This window comes from Ochlerotatus camptorhynchus, unplaced genomic scaffold (genome assembly GCF_037179485.1).
Source record: "Ochlerotatus camptorhynchus isolate MF236.1 unplaced genomic scaffold, CSIRO-AGI_Acam_v1.1 ptg000328l, whole genome shotgun sequence".
In the NCBI taxonomy this organism is placed as follows: Eukaryota; Metazoa; Arthropoda; class Insecta; order Diptera; family Culicidae; genus Ochlerotatus; species Ochlerotatus camptorhynchus.
Genome location: NW_027040816.1, coordinates 4,744,926 through 4,765,631, shown reverse-complemented (window position 1 = coordinate 4,765,631; position 20,706 = coordinate 4,744,926). Strand labels below are relative to the sequence as shown.

General features: G+C 42.7%; 4 protein-coding genes and 1 pseudogene across 4 annotated transcripts; 2 read left to right on the top strand and 3 right to left on the bottom strand.

The window, feature by feature from the left end:
• Positions 1-4,015: 4,015 nt before the first annotated feature.
• Positions 4,016-6,230, bottom strand: LOC135708207 (poly(A)-specific ribonuclease PARN-like). The gene is made up of 6 exons (XM_065230213.1): positions 6,126-6,230; positions 5,137-6,058; positions 4,793-5,077; positions 4,683-4,738; positions 4,385-4,614; positions 4,016-4,310 (listed from the first exon to the last, which is right to left on the bottom strand). The coding sequence occupies exons 1-6, from the start codon at positions 6,142-6,144 to the stop codon at positions 4,068-4,070; spliced, it is 1,755 nt and encodes a 584-aa protein (XP_065086285.1). The 5' UTR covers positions 6,145-6,230; the 3' UTR covers positions 4,016-4,067.
• Positions 6,231-12,922: 6,692 nt separating this feature from the next.
• On the top strand, positions 12,923-13,857 carry LOC135708205 (mitochondrial inner membrane protease subunit 2). Its single transcript, XM_065230210.1, has 2 exons — positions 12,923-13,494; positions 13,556-13,857. Exons 1-2 carry the CDS (start codon positions 13,146-13,148, stop codon positions 13,759-13,761), a joined length of 555 nt encoding a protein of 184 aa, XP_065086282.1. The 5' UTR covers positions 12,923-13,145; the 3' UTR covers positions 13,762-13,857.
• Positions 13,858-13,879: 22 nt separating this feature from the next.
• Positions 13,880-14,839, bottom strand: Tcs1 (Threonyl-carbamoyl synthesis 1). Its single transcript, XM_065230209.1, has one exon. The coding sequence runs from the start codon at positions 14,826-14,828 to the stop codon at positions 14,073-14,075; it is 756 nt and encodes a 251-aa protein (XP_065086281.1). The 5' UTR covers positions 14,829-14,839; the 3' UTR covers positions 13,880-14,072.
• Polr3K (RNA polymerase III subunit K) lies at positions 14,839-15,289 on the bottom strand. The gene is made up of 2 exons (XM_065230211.1): positions 15,095-15,289; positions 14,839-15,031 (listed from the first exon to the last, which is right to left on the bottom strand). The coding sequence occupies exons 1-2, from the start codon at positions 15,233-15,235 to the stop codon at positions 14,846-14,848; spliced, it is 327 nt and encodes a 108-aa protein (XP_065086283.1). The 5' UTR covers positions 15,236-15,289; the 3' UTR covers positions 14,839-14,845.
• A 2,024-nt stretch (positions 15,290-17,313) lies between these two features.
• LOC135708227 (rab proteins geranylgeranyltransferase component A-like) lies at positions 17,314-18,818 on the top strand (annotated as a pseudogene).
• Positions 18,819-20,706: the final 1,888 nt, after the last annotated feature.

Here is a 20,706-nt window from a genome sequence, read left to right as displayed (position 1 = left end):
ATATTGTACACGACTAGCATTGGGCGATCTCGAGAATCCAATTCCTCTTTGCGTATTAGAGCATCTCCACCGCTGTTTCTAAATCACTTTTGGAAACTGAGTCAGCATGACTTCCGCCTGTGACCAATGCGCTAAGCCAGTTAAAGGCGATGAAGAATCCGTCTCCTGCATGGCTTTTTGCGACAGGATGATTCAGCTAAGGTGTGGCGGCACAAAGCTGAATAAGGCTTTTCTGAACATTGTCCACACTAGCCCGAACCTGTTTTGGATGTGTAACGAGTGCGCGAAGCTGATGAAATGTGCTCGATTCAAAACTGCCGTCTCGTCGTTTGGCAGTGTGATTAATTCTATCACCGAGAGACAGGAAATCGCACACGCTGAGCTTAGGAAGGAAATGGCTAAGCAAGAACAGCAGATCGCTCAGCTATCAAAACGAATCGCATTGACAACTCCGACAAACTCTGATTTCATGCGTCAACCGCCATTAAAACGGCGCCGCGATGAAGGCTCGCTCACAGGAAAACCACTTGTTGGTGGTTCTAAAGCAGTAACAGGCGACAATGCATTTACCGAGGTCCTTACTGTCCCTGAACCCACCGAGCTGTTTTTGCTGTACCTTTCTCGTATTCATCCTAGCGTGAAATCGGAATCAATCGAGAAGCTGGTGAAAGGTTGTGTACAGTGCGAAGATCCGATTAAGGTTGTGCCGCTAGTCAAAAAAGGATCCGACATCAACCGTATGAGCTTCATCTCGTACAAAGTCGGAATGGATCCCAAACTACGCGAAGCTGCTCTTAGATCGGATACATGGCCGAAAGGAATTTTGTTCCGTGAATTTGAAGACGGTTCAAAAAACATGTGATTGCCTCGTTTGAACACGCTTACCATCACGATCTCTCCTATTACGGGACCTTCCGAGTTCTCAACTCCCATTTCCGGACTAGACCCAGTCTGCTGATTCAGAATTGGATTTTGCGTTGTGAATCGGAGCGCTGTAGACCAGAACGCAATGCCACATCGAACCACTCGATCCAGTCGCGCTAGCTGTTTCACGCCACCAAAGTCGTTCTATTTCCTGCCATCAGAGTCGTTCTGGCCCTGCGGTCGAGTTCGGTGGTGGGGTATCCCAAGCATCGTCTTCAGTTACAGTCATTCGCCTGATCAGTTTCCGTGTTCCAGTGCAACGCTTCAAGCACCTGCCGGCTGTTTCCAGTTGAGAAGCACTTCTGATACTGCTCATTCACAACATCCTCTTTACTGTTCGAACAATCCTAATTCATCTCCGGGACGCACAATAGACCGCTCTTTGGAAGCTCCTGGTTACTCCAGCCCAGTCGTGCCGATTCCCGCCAGCGTTCAGCATAGTCGTCCTGGACCTGTGGCTGGATATGAATCAGGAGTCTTCCACCTTGCCTCTACAAGCAAGTACAATCAATATATTAACTATTCACTGCCTGATGCCGATCAAATTTTCAGCAATTCTAACTATGTTAGCCATTGTGATGATGCCTCTGTAACTCCTAATCCTGGAAACCCGGAACGCGCTGTAGAAAGCCCCATGGAAGGCCCCAATCCCTCCGTCTCAGTCCTGCCATCAGCAGTCTTCGTTCATCATAGTCGTACCGGACCTGCTGTCGGATGCGGAGAGGGGGTCTTCCAACCCACTCACTATGGCGAGTATCCAATGAGACTTGATGATGGTCAGTTATTACCTGATGTATCTGTGATTTCCAGGGAGAGCAGTCGTTCGATTCCTTGCCGCAAGCATGACGTCGTGATCTTCTACCAAACGCCGGTGGAATGAATTCTGATGTTGAAGAGTACCGCCTAGCTGTATCGGATCGTTGCTACGATATTATTGTCCTGTGCGAAACGTGGCTCGATTATCGAACGCTTTCCAGTCAAGTCTTCGGTCCTGACTACGAGGTCTTTCGTTGCGATCGGAATCCTAACAACAGCCGTAAATCTACTGGTGGAGGTGTCCTTGTAGCTGTCCGTAGCAGGTTGGAGGCAAAGGCCATCGAGAACGATTCATGGAACAATGTGGAGCAGGTTTGGACAGCCATCAATCTGGGTGATCGCACACTATTTCTATGCGCTCTGTACATTCCACCTGATCGAGTCCGCGACAATGAACTCATCGATACTCACTGTCGGTCAGTTTCCACAGTTGTCGAAAGGTCCACTCCAGTTGATGAGATATTCATTTTTGATGACTTCAATCTGCCAGGCGTTTCGTGGAGTCCATCTCATAGCGGATTCCTGTATCCAGATCCTGATAGCTCTACATTTCACGCAGGAGCTATTAGCCTTCTCGACAACTACAGCGCAGCGACGCTTTCTCAAATTAACCATGTAGTTAACGAAAATGGTCGTAGTTTGGACCTCTGCTTCGTGAGCACACAGGACAGGGCTCCATCAATTTCCTCGGCTCCTTGTGCACTAACTAAGCTAGTTCCACATCACCCTCCTCTAATTGTCACTGTTGAGGACAAACTCGTGCGTGATTTCGGCGACTATACTGCTACGGTTTCTTATGACTTCCGTAAAGCTGACCACCGTAGCATCATAGATGTATTGTCTAGCATGGTATGGGAGAACATCCTTGATCCAGATGACGTTGAGGCTGCAGCGCACACATGTCTTGGCATATGTCATTGACTCACCCTCCCTGGCAGACGAGAGAGCTACGTAGGTTCTGCTAAACCAACACCTATCCTGCAATCTCTTCGACAGGACGAGTTGCAAGCGGCCGAAACGATCTTGTGGAGGCAGGCTCAACGCGACAGGTTTCCAGATTAGAAAACATCCGGACATACTCCTTTAAGGACATGCGGTAACCAACAGGTTGATAATGTACTACCATAAGAAGTTCGGCCATGGAATCGTGAGACCGTGTGTAATGAATTGCGGTAAAGGTTCGCTGTAAAGATGCTGCACAAAATGCAGTCTCTTTAGTTCGCTGTTGTAATGAATCGCTCCCATGATTGCATCGCTACTGGTACAACGGATTACGCCACAGCTTCGCTAATGGCGGTTAGTAGGTTTGTCTGCAAACGTGGAGCTCCGGATGAAATATTCTCCGACAACGGCACAATCTTCAAAGACACTATCAATGTGTTGGAAAGGATGTGCACAGCGAATGAGAACGACCCAAATTTGAGTTTAGTTCACTCATAATCGCCAAAAGTAAAGGTTCTCAGCGATGAATAAATTCGACAGTGAGCATGCATAAGGGCGAATACGCGATGATCGATTCTCTTCATCGATATTCTCTTTGCATTGCTACAGCTAAGCGAAACAATTTTCTAGAATTTGCAGAGTAGTAACAGGTTGTATTGGCTATCAAAAGCAACAGCAAACGCACCGAGAAACGTTAAATCTAGCGAGTTATTAACAAAAGAGAAAATCGACGAAGAGAATCGATCATCGCGTATAGGCCCTTATGCATGCTCACTGTCGAATTTGCCTTATGGTTTCCTGTGGAAAACTTCAAAAATCTGCCGGAAAATGAGGAAAATTGACGAAAATATTACGCAGTCGAGGAGTAGTACCAATAGACTGAGAGAATCCAATCTTTAGTTTACTGCGCCACTGTTCCACCTCACCATCCGTCGACACAACCCAAAAAATCGTGTCTTACCATGCAGACCACAAACCTTTGCACAACCCCACATTGGCGACATATCGCTACCAGCCGGACGTCGTAAAAAATGTTACCCTTTTGCATAACCCTACACCCTGTCTACCTACCGTTCAATTTCCTTTCAACAGAAAATTTACTGCATTTACATCACTAATCAATTGGTCAATTTTAAGCTTTGGAACGTCTTATGTATGTTTGTATGTAAGGTAGCCACCATCCCTTCAAGACTTGGCTTGTATACAGCTCCACTTAATAGCAAGATTAATTTGAGCTACCGATCTGAATTCACAATATCGCTGTATGAAGGGTTTTTAAGCTTCGGAACGTCTTAGTCAGTAAACAATTGCGACAAGTTTTCTGAATTCATGAGTCAAGTTCGACAATTTAGTAAATATAAAATTTGTCCTACATACTTGCTAGATCACCAGTTATCGTCTTCGGCGAAGGGCCCTTTCCGAGCCTTTTTCGGTTGACTAGCAGCACCAAATGCAGCCACCTCCTCAGCGCTAACTTGCGGCGGAACTACCGACGCTGGTTTTTCTTCTTTTTCCGCTTTGCCGCCTTTGTGGTGGTGGTGGTGGGAATGGGAGCTATGATGGTGCTGCTGCTGTGGATGTCCTCGATCGGCACTATCACTATCATGCCTTCGCTTATCCCCAGCACACTGTTGGGAGAAAGGGAAAAAAGTATCCCATAAATGCGCTGTCCCACGGGTTCCTAGAAGAATATGAACAATACTTGCTGCTTGGCCTTGAATTGGTTAAGCGTGCAGATGGAAATGCTCGACTTGTCGATGGTTTTGATCACGTGGCTTGCGTAGTCACGATTGTGCAGCGTGATGAAAGCCGAGCTGCTGTTAACCCAATTTATGTACACTTGGCCATAGTTGCGGAAACGGGTTATGATGTCGCTCTGGCGCCAGTTTTCCGGGAAGGAAACGAAAAAGATGTGCTCTCGCGAGAAGGATGCTATCGATTGGAGAAGATATTTGATTGAAAAACTCTCAATAACTTTTCTTGTCACCGTTGCCACTTACGCTCTTTTCCATGTGTGTAGATGTAATTAATTTCAGAAACTCGTAGCAAAAAGATTCTAAAATATTCAAAGCTGTAAGGACATCTCAGCTAACATTTTACCTGAACTTACCTGTTGAAGTAAGCTTTGAGAACGGGATCGTGGGTTAAATCTTTCAGATCAACTTTGAAGAAACTGACCAGCCCCAGGAAGCACAATCCCGTCAAGTACGCATCGTATCCGGCATCGTGTTGCTTCATTTCTTGCGGGGAATACTTGTGTTCCTCCAATGCGCAGCTTACCTCCGGTAGCTTGAAGGGTTCTTTGTTGACGGCATCGAAGACGTGTCCCAGCACCGAGGAGTATACGTGTACTTTGAGTTCCCCGTTCGTGCATAGATACTTTGTGTCCAGTAATCTACAAACAAGTCAACATTAATATCCTCAAATGTCTTATCAAATGTAATAAAATCCTACAAAGGAAACAGTTCCCGAACGATCTTTTTGAATTCATGGAAGTTGGGCGGCAGCGGTCGGAAGAATTGCCGAATCACGAACAGCAAATCCAGGAGCATATTGTGCCCAATGATCAGCTTTTTCGCACGGGACAACTCTTGCAGAACCAACGAGAGACCCACCGCCAGCTCCAACTCTTCGTTCTCCTGAGCAGCCCGTTCCGCCTCCAGCTTTAATTCTTGTTCCTTAGTTCGTTTCCGCTCTACCAGGATGGCTTTGTGATTGTTCTCCAAAGTAACCGAAGAAGTAGAAATAGCCTTCTGATACTTCGAGTCTATCAACTGGTACACCAACTTTCGCTGGAACCCATTACACTTGGTGATGGTGAAATCCTTGTCCTCCGACTTGAGGAACACTTCGATCCGCTCGGTGATTTCGCTCATCAACTTTTCCTCCTCCGGTGGCACCGGGACCATATTCAGCGAATCCTTCTCGCCATTTTCATCCTCCTTTGCTTCCAAAGCTGCAGCACGCTGCTCTTGTCTGTCCTTCAACTCTACCCTAAACCTCTCCTCGTCGGTCTCCCCACAGTACGACAAACCCTCCCGAAACAGCTTATTGAAATCGAACTCATTTTCCGCCAGAAAACGCATACTCTCCCCCTGGCAGGCAAATATGTGTACTCGGCCCTTGGGATAGCAGTAGAAATTGTAACATTTGTACGACACAAGTCCAGTTTCCGGGTGAACCTGAAAGGCACACAGCCCCAGCTGAATGATAATAAAGTTTGCAGAATTTTCGATCGTCTTCAGGTACACCTCTTCCGGTGTATCGAAGGGCAGAACATTCCGATCCGACGTCAGCCCGGTGAACTCCCCATCGATGGCGAAAAAGTTTGCCTCCCGGATTGCCTGCCGAATCGAGGGCAGCTGCTGGATGAAATCTGCAAAAAAAAACAATTAAAATTTTATTTAATCGCTGTGAAATGGGCGAGTCCGCTGCGTGCTTACTTTTGGTTGTTATTTCCATTGATGAAGGATTAATTTGACTGGATTGGGTTGAAATTTAACACGATTTCCTGTGCCGGTGAATTTAATTGAAAGTACAACTTGCGCTTTGTTTACAGATTTTGCGCTTCACCCACGACTTTCTCTTTTTTTTTCGATTTTTTTTTTTATATCACAGGGTTTGGAATCAATACTCGTGCTATAATCGTGGCTATAATTTAAATTGATGCTCGTAGGGCTGCATAAATCTTATACAACTCACATAAGACGCAGGGTTGCAGAAATATTACTAAACAACGAAAGGTTAAAATTGAATCAATTCATTTAATTAATTAATTCACTCAGGAATAATCTTATTCCAAGAATGATTTAATTTTATACTTTTTAGTAGAAAATTTGATCGTACATTGAATCCTGATGAATGTGGGCGTCTTAGTGGAATACGTGTATAATGAGAGAGAGAAGGATTAGTAGTTTCCATACCCGAAAAAAAATAACAACAAAAATACATTAAAAAACAATGTAACAATAAGACGAAAATTATTGTCTTAACAATGATTTATATTGTTACGTCTACAATAAATTTACCTTGATTTATGTTGTACAAAACAATAAATTTCATGGTAAATGGAAAATTTACAATAAAAAAGGGGGGTTGTTAAGTATCTTAACAATGAAATTTTCGTGATTTTCCCATATAATTTTTTTTCAATAACATTATATATTATTGTTATTTTACTGTTGGTTGGCGAATTTATTGATTAATAAAAATAACAGTGTACTTTAGAGTGTATGTGTTGGCCTGACAGATCTACTTTATCGACTTTAAAAATAAATGGAGAAAATAAAACATTGCCCCGGGAAGGGAAGGGGGTGGTATATGTCTGTTACGGGTGGTCCTTTTTTTACTGGTTATGGATCGAGATTCGATCCGGAACTTGTGAGAAATGCAGGCCAACTCCCCTGCGCTCGATATCCCTAGGTCACGTCTCCTTGGTGGTTGAGCGTCGTTGATAAGTTAATGCATTCGACTGGAGAGAATCGCCCATGAAATATGCTTCCACCTGAGAGTTCCTTCCTGACATCTTCAAGTGGTGGAATTTTTTATTATTATTGTATGATTATTGACTGCACGGAAAAGATCTCCATTAAGCTTTAGAGAGGGTCTAGGATAAGATATGAGCGGACGCGGACTGCCTGGTTTTGAGCCAAACGAACTGTCAAAGCCAGAGCCATACGAGCAGCGCCTATCTTGATTACATTGGCAGTGTTGCTGACCCTCTCATAGTCTGCATGCTTCAATCAGATTTATTTTTATTGTGAAGTAACCCACAATGAAAATACACCAATATTTAATGTAACAACAATTTTTATTGTAATAGAGTTGTTCATTATTGTTCATGATCGAATCATGTTAACAATAAAATAAATGAAAAATACGATAAAAATCATTGTAACAACATTTTATTATGTACATTAATTGTACAGCTAGGTAGCAGTTTTGCCGTTTTCGGAAGAGTACAACATTATAACAATCATTTTTATTGTCGACAATAAATATTAATGTTAGAGCATTGTTTCCACTGAAAATTTCACTGTAATTTTTTTTTCGGGTATCCCGTTCACATTACAGCGTATATCACGTGATATACACTGTCTTGCAATCAGCACTCATACATCTAGTTTTCACTGGAAATCCTATGTATGAGTGCTCATTGCAAGACAGCCTATATTACGTGATATAGGCTGTAATGTGAACGGGGTATAATTCCACTACCTTATTTGCTTATCCTTGACAGATAAGCGTATTTTGTCTACAATGTGCAGACTTCTTCAGTGTCTTGTACTAATACTCGACTACTCGGCAGTCGAGTATTAGTACAAGACACTGAAGAAGTCTGCATATTGTAGACGAAATACGCGTATCTGTCAAGGATAAGCAAATAAGGTAGTGGAATTAAATGGAAATTACTAATCCTTCTCTCTCTCATTATGATCGTACATTGTTTGGTTCAGAAACTAAAAGGCTTTAGATTTTATTTTCCACTAAAAATTAACACAAGAGACAACATCACCAACTAGCATAATCTTTGAGCAAAATCTCGAGCAAAATTATATTCTTAATTATAATTCTGTTGGTCTCCGATTGCATATGAAAGTTAGGATTTTCCAGTAAGAATCATCCAAATAATTGTTTCTCTACCCCGTTCACATTACAGACTATATCACGTAATATAGGCTGTCTTCACACGAGTGGAACTTCGGATCAGAAAGTGGCTCCACTTGTCATTTTCGAACACTAGCGCACCTAGCGGTAGAAGGCATCTTCTGCCTGCAGTTAAGATATGCAGCATGCTATGATAGTGTGAGTGCACATAGAAAGCCCGTGTGGAACGCTACCACAACACATTGCTTGTTGAGCAGCAAAACGAACCACTTTTGATTCATCGATTTGTTTGTACTTCCCCTTCTGTTCTGTGCTGTCTTGCAATGAGCACTTATACATAGGATTTCCAGTGAAAACTAGATGTAAGAGTGCTCATTGCAAGACAGCGTATATCACGTGATATACGCTGTAATGTGAACGGGGTAAATCATTTATTTGGATGATTCTTATGTAAGATCGGAACCTCACTTCATCCGAGTTTGAAACCTATGTTTTACGTGACTATCAGTTATCAGAGTTGGCCTGACAGAAATCTTATCTGGCAGTGAAAAAAAAGAGAAAATTATCTGAAGCAACTTTTTCCATCCCAGGACGAGAATCGGAAGTTAAGCATCTCAATCCCGAGCTGAATCCACGGAAACAATCATAGACATTCCGGACGTGCTAATGAGATCTAAAAAAAAGTAGAAGGGTCTGTGCCTAGGGGCACGAACGGAAGCTTGACGTAGGACCGCTAGTGGACGGAATAAATGTGAAGAGCATTTAGATCTTTTAATTGATCAATTATCTATTATCTCAACTCTTTCCGTTTTTGAATTGTAGGCGTACCAAATATGAAGTAAATTTTTCAAAGAGAAAGTTGATGAAGAGAATCAATCAAAATCACTTGCACCCCTGCTTCCAAGTTTGGTTACAAGATTATAACTCTGGAGAGCATTATGTGTGGTCGTTGAGGGCTTGTGGTTCTGAATATGGACAAACAAGCTCAGATAAATTCTATTCCAACTCTTTACTGATGTAAGCTTGATAGCCCTGAAAAAGGCCGTTTTATTGAAGAGGACATCCATGGCCACTTACGCTTGGCGTGTTTAGTGTAGGACCTCATTTTCCAGGAACACCTTCAGCACACCTCGTAGATCAGACCGGAGATACGTTTGACACCACCACGGCGAGCCAGACGACCGATGGCGGTTATCTCGAAGAACTTTGTGATGACGCTTGGCGCCTCCTTTACCAGTCCTTTTCCTCCTTTGCCACGACCAGTCAATTGTTGCTTGTTAGGTGTGAAGGAGTGGCAAGCCACCACCTTCCTATTGCGGTCGGAAGCAAAAATGAGCTAATGCCATTACAGCAGCGCTCTTTTATATCTTTTCCGGTTAAAGCAGAATGATGTGCAACCAAATGGTATAAAAGCTACTAAGACTCCTCCCATTATGAGTAGTTTGCTATCAAGTAGCGACACTGTCTCTTTTCCTTTTGCGTACATGGCGAATGAGAACGACCCAAATTTGAGTTTAGTAATCGCCAAAAGTGCAGGAACTCAGCGATGAGTAAATTTGTCTCATGGTTTCCTGTGGAAACCTAAAAAATCTGCCAGAAAATGAGGAAATCGACGAAAATTTTATTCAGTCTCGGAGTAGTACCAATAGACTGAGTGAATCCAATCTTTACTTTTCTCAAATTCTGGAATTTTTCCCTGGAAAATCCTGGAAAAACCTCGGAAAACATGAGGCAAATTTACTCATCGCTGAGTTCCTGCACTTTATTTCTTATTTCTGAGATAACTAAACTCAAATTTGGGTTGATCTCATTCGCCGTGATATCACCTTGAAAGATATGGGCGCCGGTGGTTAGCGTGATTACCTCTCACTCCAGCAGGCCTGGGTCCAATCTCAGTCAGCGCCACCGGCATGTTCTAAGGCATAACATCTCTGATCACGCCTTCCTTCGGGAAGTAAAGCCGTTGGTCCCCGGTTGAGTTGATGGGTCGATTGGTAGGGTCCAGATGTGGAAGCTGCTTCCCTGGCGTCGGTAGCATTGGAGCTCAGTACGGAAAACAAATCTCGCGTCACTTTTCATTAGGTCCTATCTACATTTATCGATTCTCTTCATCGGCACTCTCTTTCGTAAATAACTCGGCTTCACAAATGTTTCCTGCCGTCTTCGTCGAATTAGATGCTAGATTGTTGCTTCTTCCATCGAAAATATCCGGCCGTGGCGATTCAAAGTTGATCAAGGTTGATCAAAATAATTTGTACCCCTGCTTCCAGTTTGATTACATGAGCATTTTGTGTGGTCGTTGGTTCTGAATATGGACAAAGAGGCATATGAATTCTATACCTACTCTTTACTGTAATAAGCTTGGTGGCCCTGAAAAGAGCCGTTTTGTTGCCAAAGTTGGTGATGATTTAACCTCCGAAACCAAACAGAGTGCGTCTCTGTCACTTCAAAACGTAGATGACATCCATGGCCGCTTACGTTTGGCGTATTGAGTGTAGGTGACAGCATCACGGATCTCTTTTTTCATGAACACCTTCAGCACACCTCGTAAATCAGACCGGAGATACGTCAGACACCGCCACGGTGAGCCAGACGACGGATGGTGGTTATCTTGAAGAATTTGCGTTTGGTTCTGAATATGGCGATGAGTGTGCAAAATATTACGCAATTCCATCCTCCCTATTCGCACGCACCCGAGGATCGGAGGCGAATACCACTTCGACTTGTTTCGTCTACTTACTACTCTCTGACGACTGTGCTGGGGAAGCAGCATATGCATGTAGGTGGATTTGTTAGTTAATTCGACATTTTTGGACAATGCTGGACATTTACCAGTTTTCAATAGTTTCTTGTTGAAAATCAATATTTGGAAGCATTGTTATCGATGCGTAGCCATATATCTGATCGATTGGTGATAAAATTATTGAAATTGGACCAAGGGCAACTGAGTTATTAACGTTCAAAATCTTTCTTAATTTGTTACATGTTCCATTTTCGTTTTTCACAAAGTGTACCCCCATATAGAAATCAAAGACGTAGTCCTACGTCAAAATAACGGTAGATTAAAATAAAATGCTTCATTTGCAAAATAAAAGCATTTTAAGATTGCACTCGTATACCTCACCGTGTAAAATTTTAAAACCATCATCACACTAATTGTTTATTGTTTATTGTTTATTGTTTATTGAAAAATTCAACTGACAAATACTGTCTAAATGAATAAAACTTAAACTAAATAGTTACGGTCAACGGTACGGAAAAGGCCAAGTAGCCGATGACGAAACACGTCAGCTGATACATTGAAGTCGAACATATAAAAAAAGTTGTTGAATTGCCGGCTGATTGCTCGAATTGGCTCGTGTTGTGTATAATTCCGGCTCCGTGGTTCCAAAAACAGAAAGGCGCGTTGACGAAGAGACCTCTCAGGGGCATACATATTTAGTTGTGACAGCAGTGTTGGGCAGTCAATGTCACCTGTAAGCAGCTTTCCAGCGAACATAGCTTGAGCGACCGTCCGTCTCACCTCTAATAGCTCGATTCCCAGGAGACGGCAACGCTCCTCGTACGGTGGCAAGTTCGTTGGGTCACGCCAGTTGAGGAAACGAAGAGCATATCTCACAAACTTGTGTTGAACGGATTCAATTCTAGTGATCCAGCTAGCATGGAAAGGGCACCAAACAACTGAACTTGACTCCAATAAGGATCGCACAAGCGAGCAGTAAAGTGACCTGAGACATAGCGGGTCACGAAACTCGTCGGCAATTTTGAAAATAAAGCCCAATTGTCGATTAGCTCTGGAGATGATGTCATTGTAGTGGATTCTGAAAGTGAGTCTGCAGTCCAAGGTAACGCCGAGATCCTTTATGTGCTCTACACGAGCAAGATAGCGTCCGTAGAGAACATAGTCAAACATGATTGGTTCAATTTTTCGGTGATATGAAATAATGTTACATTTTTCTATGTTTAGACTAAATTTCTTCTAATACCCCGTACACATTACAGCGTGATATACACTGTCTTGCAATGAGCACTCATACATCTAGTTTTCACTGGAAATCCTATGTATGAGTGCTCATTGCAAGACAGCCTATATTACGTGATATAGGCTGTAATGTGAACGGGGTATTATAGTTCTTCTATTCTCCATGAGTGCCAACTTTGATTTGCCAATAAACTGAACAAATTCTTCACTAGTTTACGAGCTTAGTATAACGTTGAAATAAATTTTAATCGAATCTATGAAAAAACATTGTTAAAGCATAAAATAATTAAATTTTAATCTATGTAATTAATACCCCGTTCACATTACAGCCTATATCACGTAATATAGGCTGTCTTGCAATGAGCACTCATACAGAGGATTTCCAGTGAAAACTAGATGTATGAATGCTCATTGCAAGACAGCGTATATCACGTGATATACTCTGTAATGTGAACGGGGTATAAGTAATATTTTTGAGTGTAGTAAATAACTTCAGCGGCTCAGTGACGCTCGGTATAAAAGGAAAATCCATTTACCTCTTTTACCTCTCGATCTCTCCCGGTATGCACCAGCAGGCCTGGAAGATTACACAACAAAACAAAAAAAAAACTGTCAAACATAAAAGCACTCGCCAAAAGAGAGAGAATTTTTTTCTAATCCATCAACATCAATAATATTATAATAACTTTTCAAAAACATCGATTTATCATCTAAAGTAGTGATCCCTGTTCTACAATCATCACCGCAGAACTGACCATGTAAGCAGGGTTTCCCGTGAATTCAATAAAAGCGGAAGCTCTTTTATTGCCCATTTGTAGGTCCTAGAGTAGAAATCCTTGAAGGCAAGTCAACATCACAGAACCAGACCGTGACCATGAGGATTCCTCTGTTCTTCAAATCGCTTCTGCTGAGCATCCCGGTCGGTGTCACGTTCTTTGATTGTGTTGGCTACGTTGCCCGTGTGGAGGGGGTCTCGATGCAGCCGGCACTGAATCCCGACGGAAGTCCGGCGACCGATTATGTGTTCTTGTCCCGGTGGGCCGTCCGAAATATGGAAGTCGATCGGGGCGATGTCATATCGCTGGTGTCTCCCAAGGATCCCGGTCAGAAGATTATCAAACGAGTGGTCGGTCTGCAGGGCGATGTCATCTCAACACTAGGCTATAAGGTTCCCTACGTGAAGGTGCCAGAAGGACACTGCTGGATAGAAGGAGATCATACAGGTGAGTGTTGTTGTTTTGAAACGATCTTCCGGAAACTAGATTGTAGCAATCATTATTTTAGGAAATTCGTTGGACAGCAATTCGTTCGGTCCAGTTTCGCTAGGGCTGATAACGGCCCGAGCAACTCAAATCGTTTGGCCGCCATCCCGTTGGCAAGTGTTGCAATCACAGGTTCCGAAAACACGGCACCCAATATCGCTTGGAAAATCCAACAGTAGCAACGGTAACAACAATCAAACGCTGCAAGCCCAAGAGAAGGCATCCTAAATCCCACTAAATCGTGCAGTTTCTTGGAAATTGTCACTGTTTTTTTTTTGTAAATATGAACTTAACAGGGACGTCTTGGAAAAACCGGTTTGATCAGACTACCGGCCACACAAAGTCATACCATAAATTCCTTGTTTTATTTTGGAGTCAGCTTTTTAGTTAAGTCTAGGTTTTTTTCAAATATCTTCGTAGCATATTTTATAAATAAATCAATATATTGAACTGAAACGTATTGTTGCAAAAACTGTTTTTTTTTTTCAAATTTCCTTCGTAATTCGATAGTTTATTGAAAACTAACAATGGTAACTTAACTATGCCTGCTCAAAGCCAAACTGCTCCACCACTTGAACTGTATGCTCAACGGCTACACCTTTGCGTATCACCCTGTACTGTCCCGCATTCGAGAGATCAATGACGGTCGAAGCAGCTCTCCGTTCCTCCCGCAACCCCAGCTGTCCCCCGTCAAAAACGGCCCCCAACGCTGGCCACAGCTTTTCAAACTCCCGTACATTCAATGTACTCTGTTCGGAACTTTTGTTGGCACTGGTCAATGCTACGGGGTACCGAAATGCTCTGGAAACATCCCGAATAAAGTCAAAGTCCGGAATTCGGATGCCGATCTTTTCCACCCCTGGATTAAGGAATGGATTGTCCAGATAGGCAGATTTTCTAACAACTATAGTGACAGGACCCGGAAGCAATTGTTCCAACAACTCGTCCGGCAGGTGATCCGCTTGACCCCAGTGTCGAAGATCGGCAAACTCTGCAACGCAAATAGCGACTGGTTTCCGTTCCTCCCGTCCCTTAATGGCGTACAACCGTTGAATCGCTTTGGGATCGTTGGCACTACAGGCCAGCCCGTACACGGTATCCGTGGGAAGCGCAATGACTTTTCCCGATTCGAGCAGGTTAGCAGCCTGGCGAATCGCATTTTTGTTATTGGCTTTGATGACGCCGGCGAATGATGCAATACTTCCGTTCATGTCTATCGATAATTCCCCGATCGGGCGCATTTGGATAAATCTAAATAATTTTTTTACGGATAATAAATTGAGCGCCGCTTTCATAATCTCCCTATGGCAATCTATTCCCTCCAATTGTGGCCGCAGGTAGGATTAGAGCACTTGTAGAATGTGGTCATAGGTTCGTCAGCGGAGCGGGTTTGTATCTGCATAAAATATGCTTTATTGTGGGCACACGCGGGGCAATCAGCATCAGTCGAATCTACGTTTTCCCAGGCAGCAGAACCGCCCATAACATGATCCACTTCCTGAAACGATAATCACCGGTTCTTATCCATGATCGATGAGCTAATCTTTCCTAGAGAGCTTACCTTCAACTTCGGATAGATGCGTGTCGAAATCTTGCGTTTTATCTTGCAGATGTACGGGCAGGTGTTGCACGAAAACCGAAGCGAATCTGTACCTTCTTCCACCAGTAGCAGATTACCGCAGGTGGGGCAAAACATCAACATCGTCAGAAGATTAATTTAGGTGCAATTTGTTGACGAAAAATGGTGATTTTAATAAAACAAAATTCACTAAAAACTGAAATAATGGAAACTCCATTTACCTCTTGTTGTCCTGTCACGCACGTGCTGTTGGCCGCGGCTGAGCAATGAGTACAGATAGAGGTGAAGCAGATCGTGAAATATGGTTGTGTAAACCAAAAAATCAACGTAAACTCAAGTAGTGACGTCACTAATTGCTTGTATCGTACAGGGGTTTTACTCACACAACTTAACCAATTTGTTTACCTCGGTAATCCAGTCATTGGCGGTTGAGTAGTTTGACAGTCACTGATAGCTGTCAAAATGGAGGGTAGTATGTCAATTTGTCCGCATGCTGTTTGCTATAATTTTAAATTATTGTACACGGAAACTTTCATATCATAGCCAATGCGAATAACTCAACAGGGGGAGAGTCACTTCTACTCAGAGGGATGGAGAAATTTCTAAAAAGATGCAGGGACTCAGCGCTGAGTTCGGTATTTTTCGGAACTATGCAATCATTAGATGTTATAATGCTATGTTGTACTTGTAAGTAACAAGAAGAGGGTGTAAATTATGTGTTTGACTCATAAAACCTGTCAATTTCGCTTTGAGAGCGTTACAATCAGAGTGAGCGCTCACGAGTCGTAAAATTGCTGATTGTGACGTACTGAAAGCAATATTGACAGATTTTATGTGTCAAACATATACTTCATGACCTCTTCTTGTAACTTACAAGTACTTATTAGCATTATACTATTTCATGATTACATAATTCCGAAAAACATTTTTTTATAGCAAGTGAGTGGAAGTAACTCTGGGACCAATCGAGCAATGTAAATAGATACGAGCGCCTCACGAGGAAAGCGTGAGGAGTATTGAGATGGTGGTTGAAATTTAGTTTTTGAGATTTAAATAATTATTATTAAGTTTGCGTATAAAAAATTGCAATTGGATGCTATTTTACTTCTGAAATACAAATTAAACACAAGTAAAATCTTTTGACATTGTTTTTATGTTTACATCAATGTCAAAAAGCAAATATTTTGTGTGGCAGGATAATTTGTCAAAATGGGATTATATGTTCTGTGATGTGAAATGTTCTCTGTTTATAGCCGTACGACCAACAATCAATACGAAACTAACGATTTTAAATTGGCTCACTACTTGACTAGCCTATTGGTCCCAAGCAAACGATTAACGTACCCCATTCTAGTCAAAATTCTAGTACTACACATACATTTTTGCCAAAACATCAGCCTTATACATTCCATAAGACAAACCACATAGGTCCTATAAGAATGCATAAAAGGTATGTGTGACCGCTTATACATTTCATTTTTGACACATGATCTTCATTAACTTTTAGCAAGGCGTCGGCTTATTAGTTCACTTATACACAGGCTTATACATTTTATGAATAATCAGCAATAGAAATTTGCCAAAAGGTATAAGGAGATTTCTATCCGTGTAGATAAGAACACTGGCTCGGACACTGGTTATATTTAATAAATGATACTTGGAAAAGAGTCTGGCGATTTTATCTTTATTATTCGTATATTTGTATCAACGATCTTTTACAGAAGCTGGAAGCTCATATATAGTGAAAAAAAATTCAATTTACTGAATTTAATAGTTTAATCCCTGGTTTAATCAGCAAAACGCTGCCAAATGTCAGAATTTTGAATTGCTGAAAGATCAGTAAAGAAGAATTGCTGATTTTCAGTAAAAGGTTGTCATTTTAACAGAAGTTGGAATTGCTGAAAAATTCAGCAGCATTATTTTGCTGGAGCGTTTGTTGATCTTTCATCAAGTCTAAAATCAGCATTCGCCAGGGGGTAAGTCACTCTGCCACCTTGTGCTAAACACATCAAAAACACTCTTCGACACACTCAAACACCCATTAATCACCATGAGAACAATTTTTCAATCTTTTTTGGCAGCACTGCCTAGAGCCAAGAATGTTTACATTCGTATGATGCTCTTTTTAGTTTTTGTGCATTTTTCTTAAGTAGAGATCACCCTCCAGCAATCGGTAGGATTCCACAGAAATCTGATCGGGACATGGACTCCTGATTTCGTCGAACATCTGTCGGTATCAGGGTCGGTATGCGGAATTTCGAGCTGTGGACCGAGTTGCGACGATCTGGAACGGGAGGATTATGACGGTTCCGTGTTCGAGGTCGGATGTGTTTACAAGTCGGGACGTGAATGTGGTGGACAAGCGACTGTTGATGAAGTTTCTGCAGAGTTGTGCAAGTTGGGAAGGGGAAGGAGAAGGGAGCGAGCATCAGGCAGCGGAAGTCGAGGGAAAGACGTTCCTGGAGTATTTGAAGAAACAAAAGTTACCCTCGAATTTGATCCATTACTTGTTGTACACAATCGCTATGGGAAATGACCACAATAGCTGCCGGGACGGGTTGGAAGGGGTGAAGAAGTTTCTGCTTAGTTTGGGTCGATACGGAAACAGCCCGTTTCTGTTTCCGATGTACGGATGCGGGGAGATTCCGCAGTGTTTCTGCCGGCTGTGCGCCGTTTTCGGAGGGATTTATTGTCTGGGTAAGCCGATCGAGAGTATTAATTTAAAGCGAGATGAAAGAGGCTATCAAGCTTTAAAGTTCGGCAAACAGACGATAGAGGCCAAAGGGTTGGTCATAAGGCAGGGGTACGTTGAGAAGGAGATTTTCGGAGTAAAGGAAGGCTTGAGGGAAGAGAAGCGAATGGAGCACTGTGGTCAAATGGCACGTGCTATATTTTTGACGAATGTTCCATTGGGTGTTGCATCGCAGAATTCCGGTGGAGGTGGCGTGTCGCTGATGAAACTGTCCCCCGTGGAAGGGCACAAAGATGGGGCTACCATCATCCAGTTGGCACGCTTTAGTGGCACTTGCCCGAAGGACATTTGTAAGTAATCAAGTCTGCCTAGGCGTGTGGACAATTTATAATTTATTTTGATTGTTTTCAAGATCTCATCCACGTGACGGCAAAATCCATCAGCGGTGACCCGAGGGCAGATTTGGAACCCTACGTGTCTCTCAAAGGATTATTTCATACCTGCAGAAGAGCTTGCGGAAGAAAAGGAAGCACCGGAGAATAACGTATCAACAATCCTCTACGAATTGTACTTTAACATTCCGAAATGCGTCGTGTGCCAGCATCCGTCCGGCTCCCTGCCGGAAGGAATCCATCTGGCCTGCGGCCCGCTTTACGAGTTGGACTACGATGAAAGCATAGCGCGAGCGCGTTCGATCTTTATGGATATCTACTCGGACGAGGAGTTCCTGCCGCGAGCTCCCGATCCAGAGGAGATCATTATCGGTGACGAAGAGGCCGGTGCTGCCGACCATGCGCCAGCGCCGAAGAAAGTGAGAAGGTGGAAAGCGCTCGGGAGTGTCAGGAAAGTGATGCGAGCTCAGAACCAGCTGCCGCCACAGCACCGGGCATTTCCGACGCCCAGGAAGCGAAAGAGGACTCGATCGACAATGCCGAAGAATGCCTGGAGCAGAAATAATCAAACATTTGCACGCTTTTGCTTGCTTAATTTATTCCAACTGTGTTGATATTTTTATTTAATGTGTGTACGTGTGTAATACCCCGTTCACATTACAGCGTATATCACGTGATATACGCTGTCTTGCAAGGAGCACTCATACATCTAGTTTTCACTGGAAATCCTACGTATGAGTGCTCATTGCAAGACAGCGTATCAGAGTTGAAAAAATCATGAAAAAATCACCAGCATTCACTATGAAATGAAATTTTCATCCATAGTGAACTTTGATGAATTTCAGTGATTTTTTCAGCCCTGCAGCGTATATCACGTGATATACGCTGTAATGTGAACGGGGTATAAAATCGCAACGCTGACGTTAAAATCATAGTATTTAGATGCAATAAATTACTACTTCTTCTGCTTAAACTGATGCAATAGTTATCCCTAATAAAAAATAACCATAAACGAACGATAACCCAAATCATTGAACTATTCCACAAATGGTTTGGATGATACCCAGAACACGTCGTTAAGCAAATTAACCATACAATTTTTATTAGGGATTGTTTAAAGCACTCGGTAGCCTAAACACAAAAATGCTTTTAAAGTGAAATATTCCGTTTTTTCCGATATGGACACTCGAAATGCCTTACATCATCTTTAGGGTCTCTATTGCTGCAATGATGACTCCCGCAATTGGGGATGACGATTCAACGTCAAGCTCAACATTATAAAAGCAGACCATTTCAGCCTCTTATGAGCTAGATTATCCGTAACTATGTGAAGAAATGAGCACTCCTTCTGCCGAACGTGCTGCGATACGGATGAACGTGGATCATGGAACGTGGACCAAGCCAGAGAACAACACACACTGGATTTACCTTTACGTTATTGCTAAGAACTCATCTGTTGAATCAAACCCAAACCTCAAATAATATGATGATGAATAGTATGATGTTTTCAAATATTTACTTGGGCATTGCACTTCAACGGACATTTTCTCAATGCCTGCTTTTTCCATATGGGACCATAATCACATTTTTCACTATTGTTTTGTTATCTATTTGGTAATTTTCTGAAATTGAGAAGACACATCGTGAAGCAGAAGCCGACGGACTGATGGCGATGATAGAGATCACACCTCCCAAGGATGACGACTGGTCACTTGTTGAAACATTGCAAGGAGGTGACCAGGACATTTACATGGCCATTCAGCGCAGCAGCATCGCGGAGGCACTAAGCAGCCTAATCAATCCGTCTGTTCCCCATTTTCTTCGGTCTGCAGGCCAACGCAGCTAAAAACAAAGAAGCAAAAAAAATCAATTTCGACTTTAAATCTCGTACGTCGATTAAATCACTACGACACTTACCTCCGAAAACCGGATGGTGGTCACAGACCGCGGTTGTATTGTTGAGATTAAATAATCCTCCTGCCCGTTGTTTTGATCTGAAATATTGACGTCGATGGAACTGTCGTCTCTTCTTTTACGACTTATGGGAATTTTCGGGTCAGTGAAAGATAGTACAAATTCCGCCATGTATCACGCACAGACTGTCGTTTGCTATTGGATTTTACCATAGGAGTAAAGAGCTATAGCTGTATACAGAGTCACCGTCAACGCCAATACACAAAGACGATCGCAGGGGGATCTGTCATTTTCCAAGGGGGGGAGGTGGCTGTCAAATACGAACAATCGTCGCCTACCTCGCATAACTGGTTCCAAACGTAAACAAGCCATAAGAAACCTACAGCGTTTGTTTACGTTTGGAACCAGTTTCATACAAGATGATCAGTAGGCTGATTTGACAGCACATCCCCCCCAGTCATTTTCAGCTATGTGGAAGTCATGGTTGCCAGTAAACATTGTATGTTGCCGCTTGACGTTTTGACAGCTCATTCGACACAGAAACACCCTGAAACACACAAAAACACACAAGAAACACAATCAGCACAGTCACAAGG

What these genes read in the sequence shown, in the direction of transcription:
- LOC135708207 (XM_065230213.1), bottom strand. An exon ending in CTCAAAGCTTACTTCAACAG is followed by an intron (nt 4,739 to 4,792) that starts GTAAGTTCAGGT and finishes TGAATATTTTAG; the next exon opens with AATCTTTTTGCTACGAGTTT. An exon ending in CTACACACATGGAAAAGAGC is followed by an intron (nt 4,615 to 4,682) that starts GTAAGTGGCAAC and finishes TCCAATCGATAG; the next exon opens with CATCCTTCTCGCGAGAGCAC.
- LOC135708205 (XM_065230210.1), top strand. Translation starts at nt 13,146, where the DNA reads ATGAGGATTCCTCTGTTCTTCAAATCGCTTCTGCTGAGCATCCCGGTC. An exon ending in GATAGAAGGAGATCATACAG is followed by an intron (nt 13,495 to 13,555) that starts GTGAGTGTTGTT and finishes TCATTATTTTAG; the next exon opens with GAAATTCGTTGGACAGCAAT.
- Tcs1 (XM_065230209.1), bottom strand. Translation starts at nt 14,828, where the DNA reads ATGAAAGCGGCGCTCAATTTATTATCCGTAAAAAAATTATTTAGATTT.
- Polr3K (XM_065230211.1), bottom strand. Translation starts at nt 15,235, where the DNA reads ATGTTGATGTTTTGCCCCACCTGCGGTAATCTGCTACTGGTGGAAGAA. An exon ending in GCATCTATCCGAAGTTGAAG is followed by an intron (nt 15,032 to 15,094) that starts GTAAGCTCTCTA and finishes TTATCGTTTCAG; the next exon opens with GAAGTGGATCATGTTATGGG.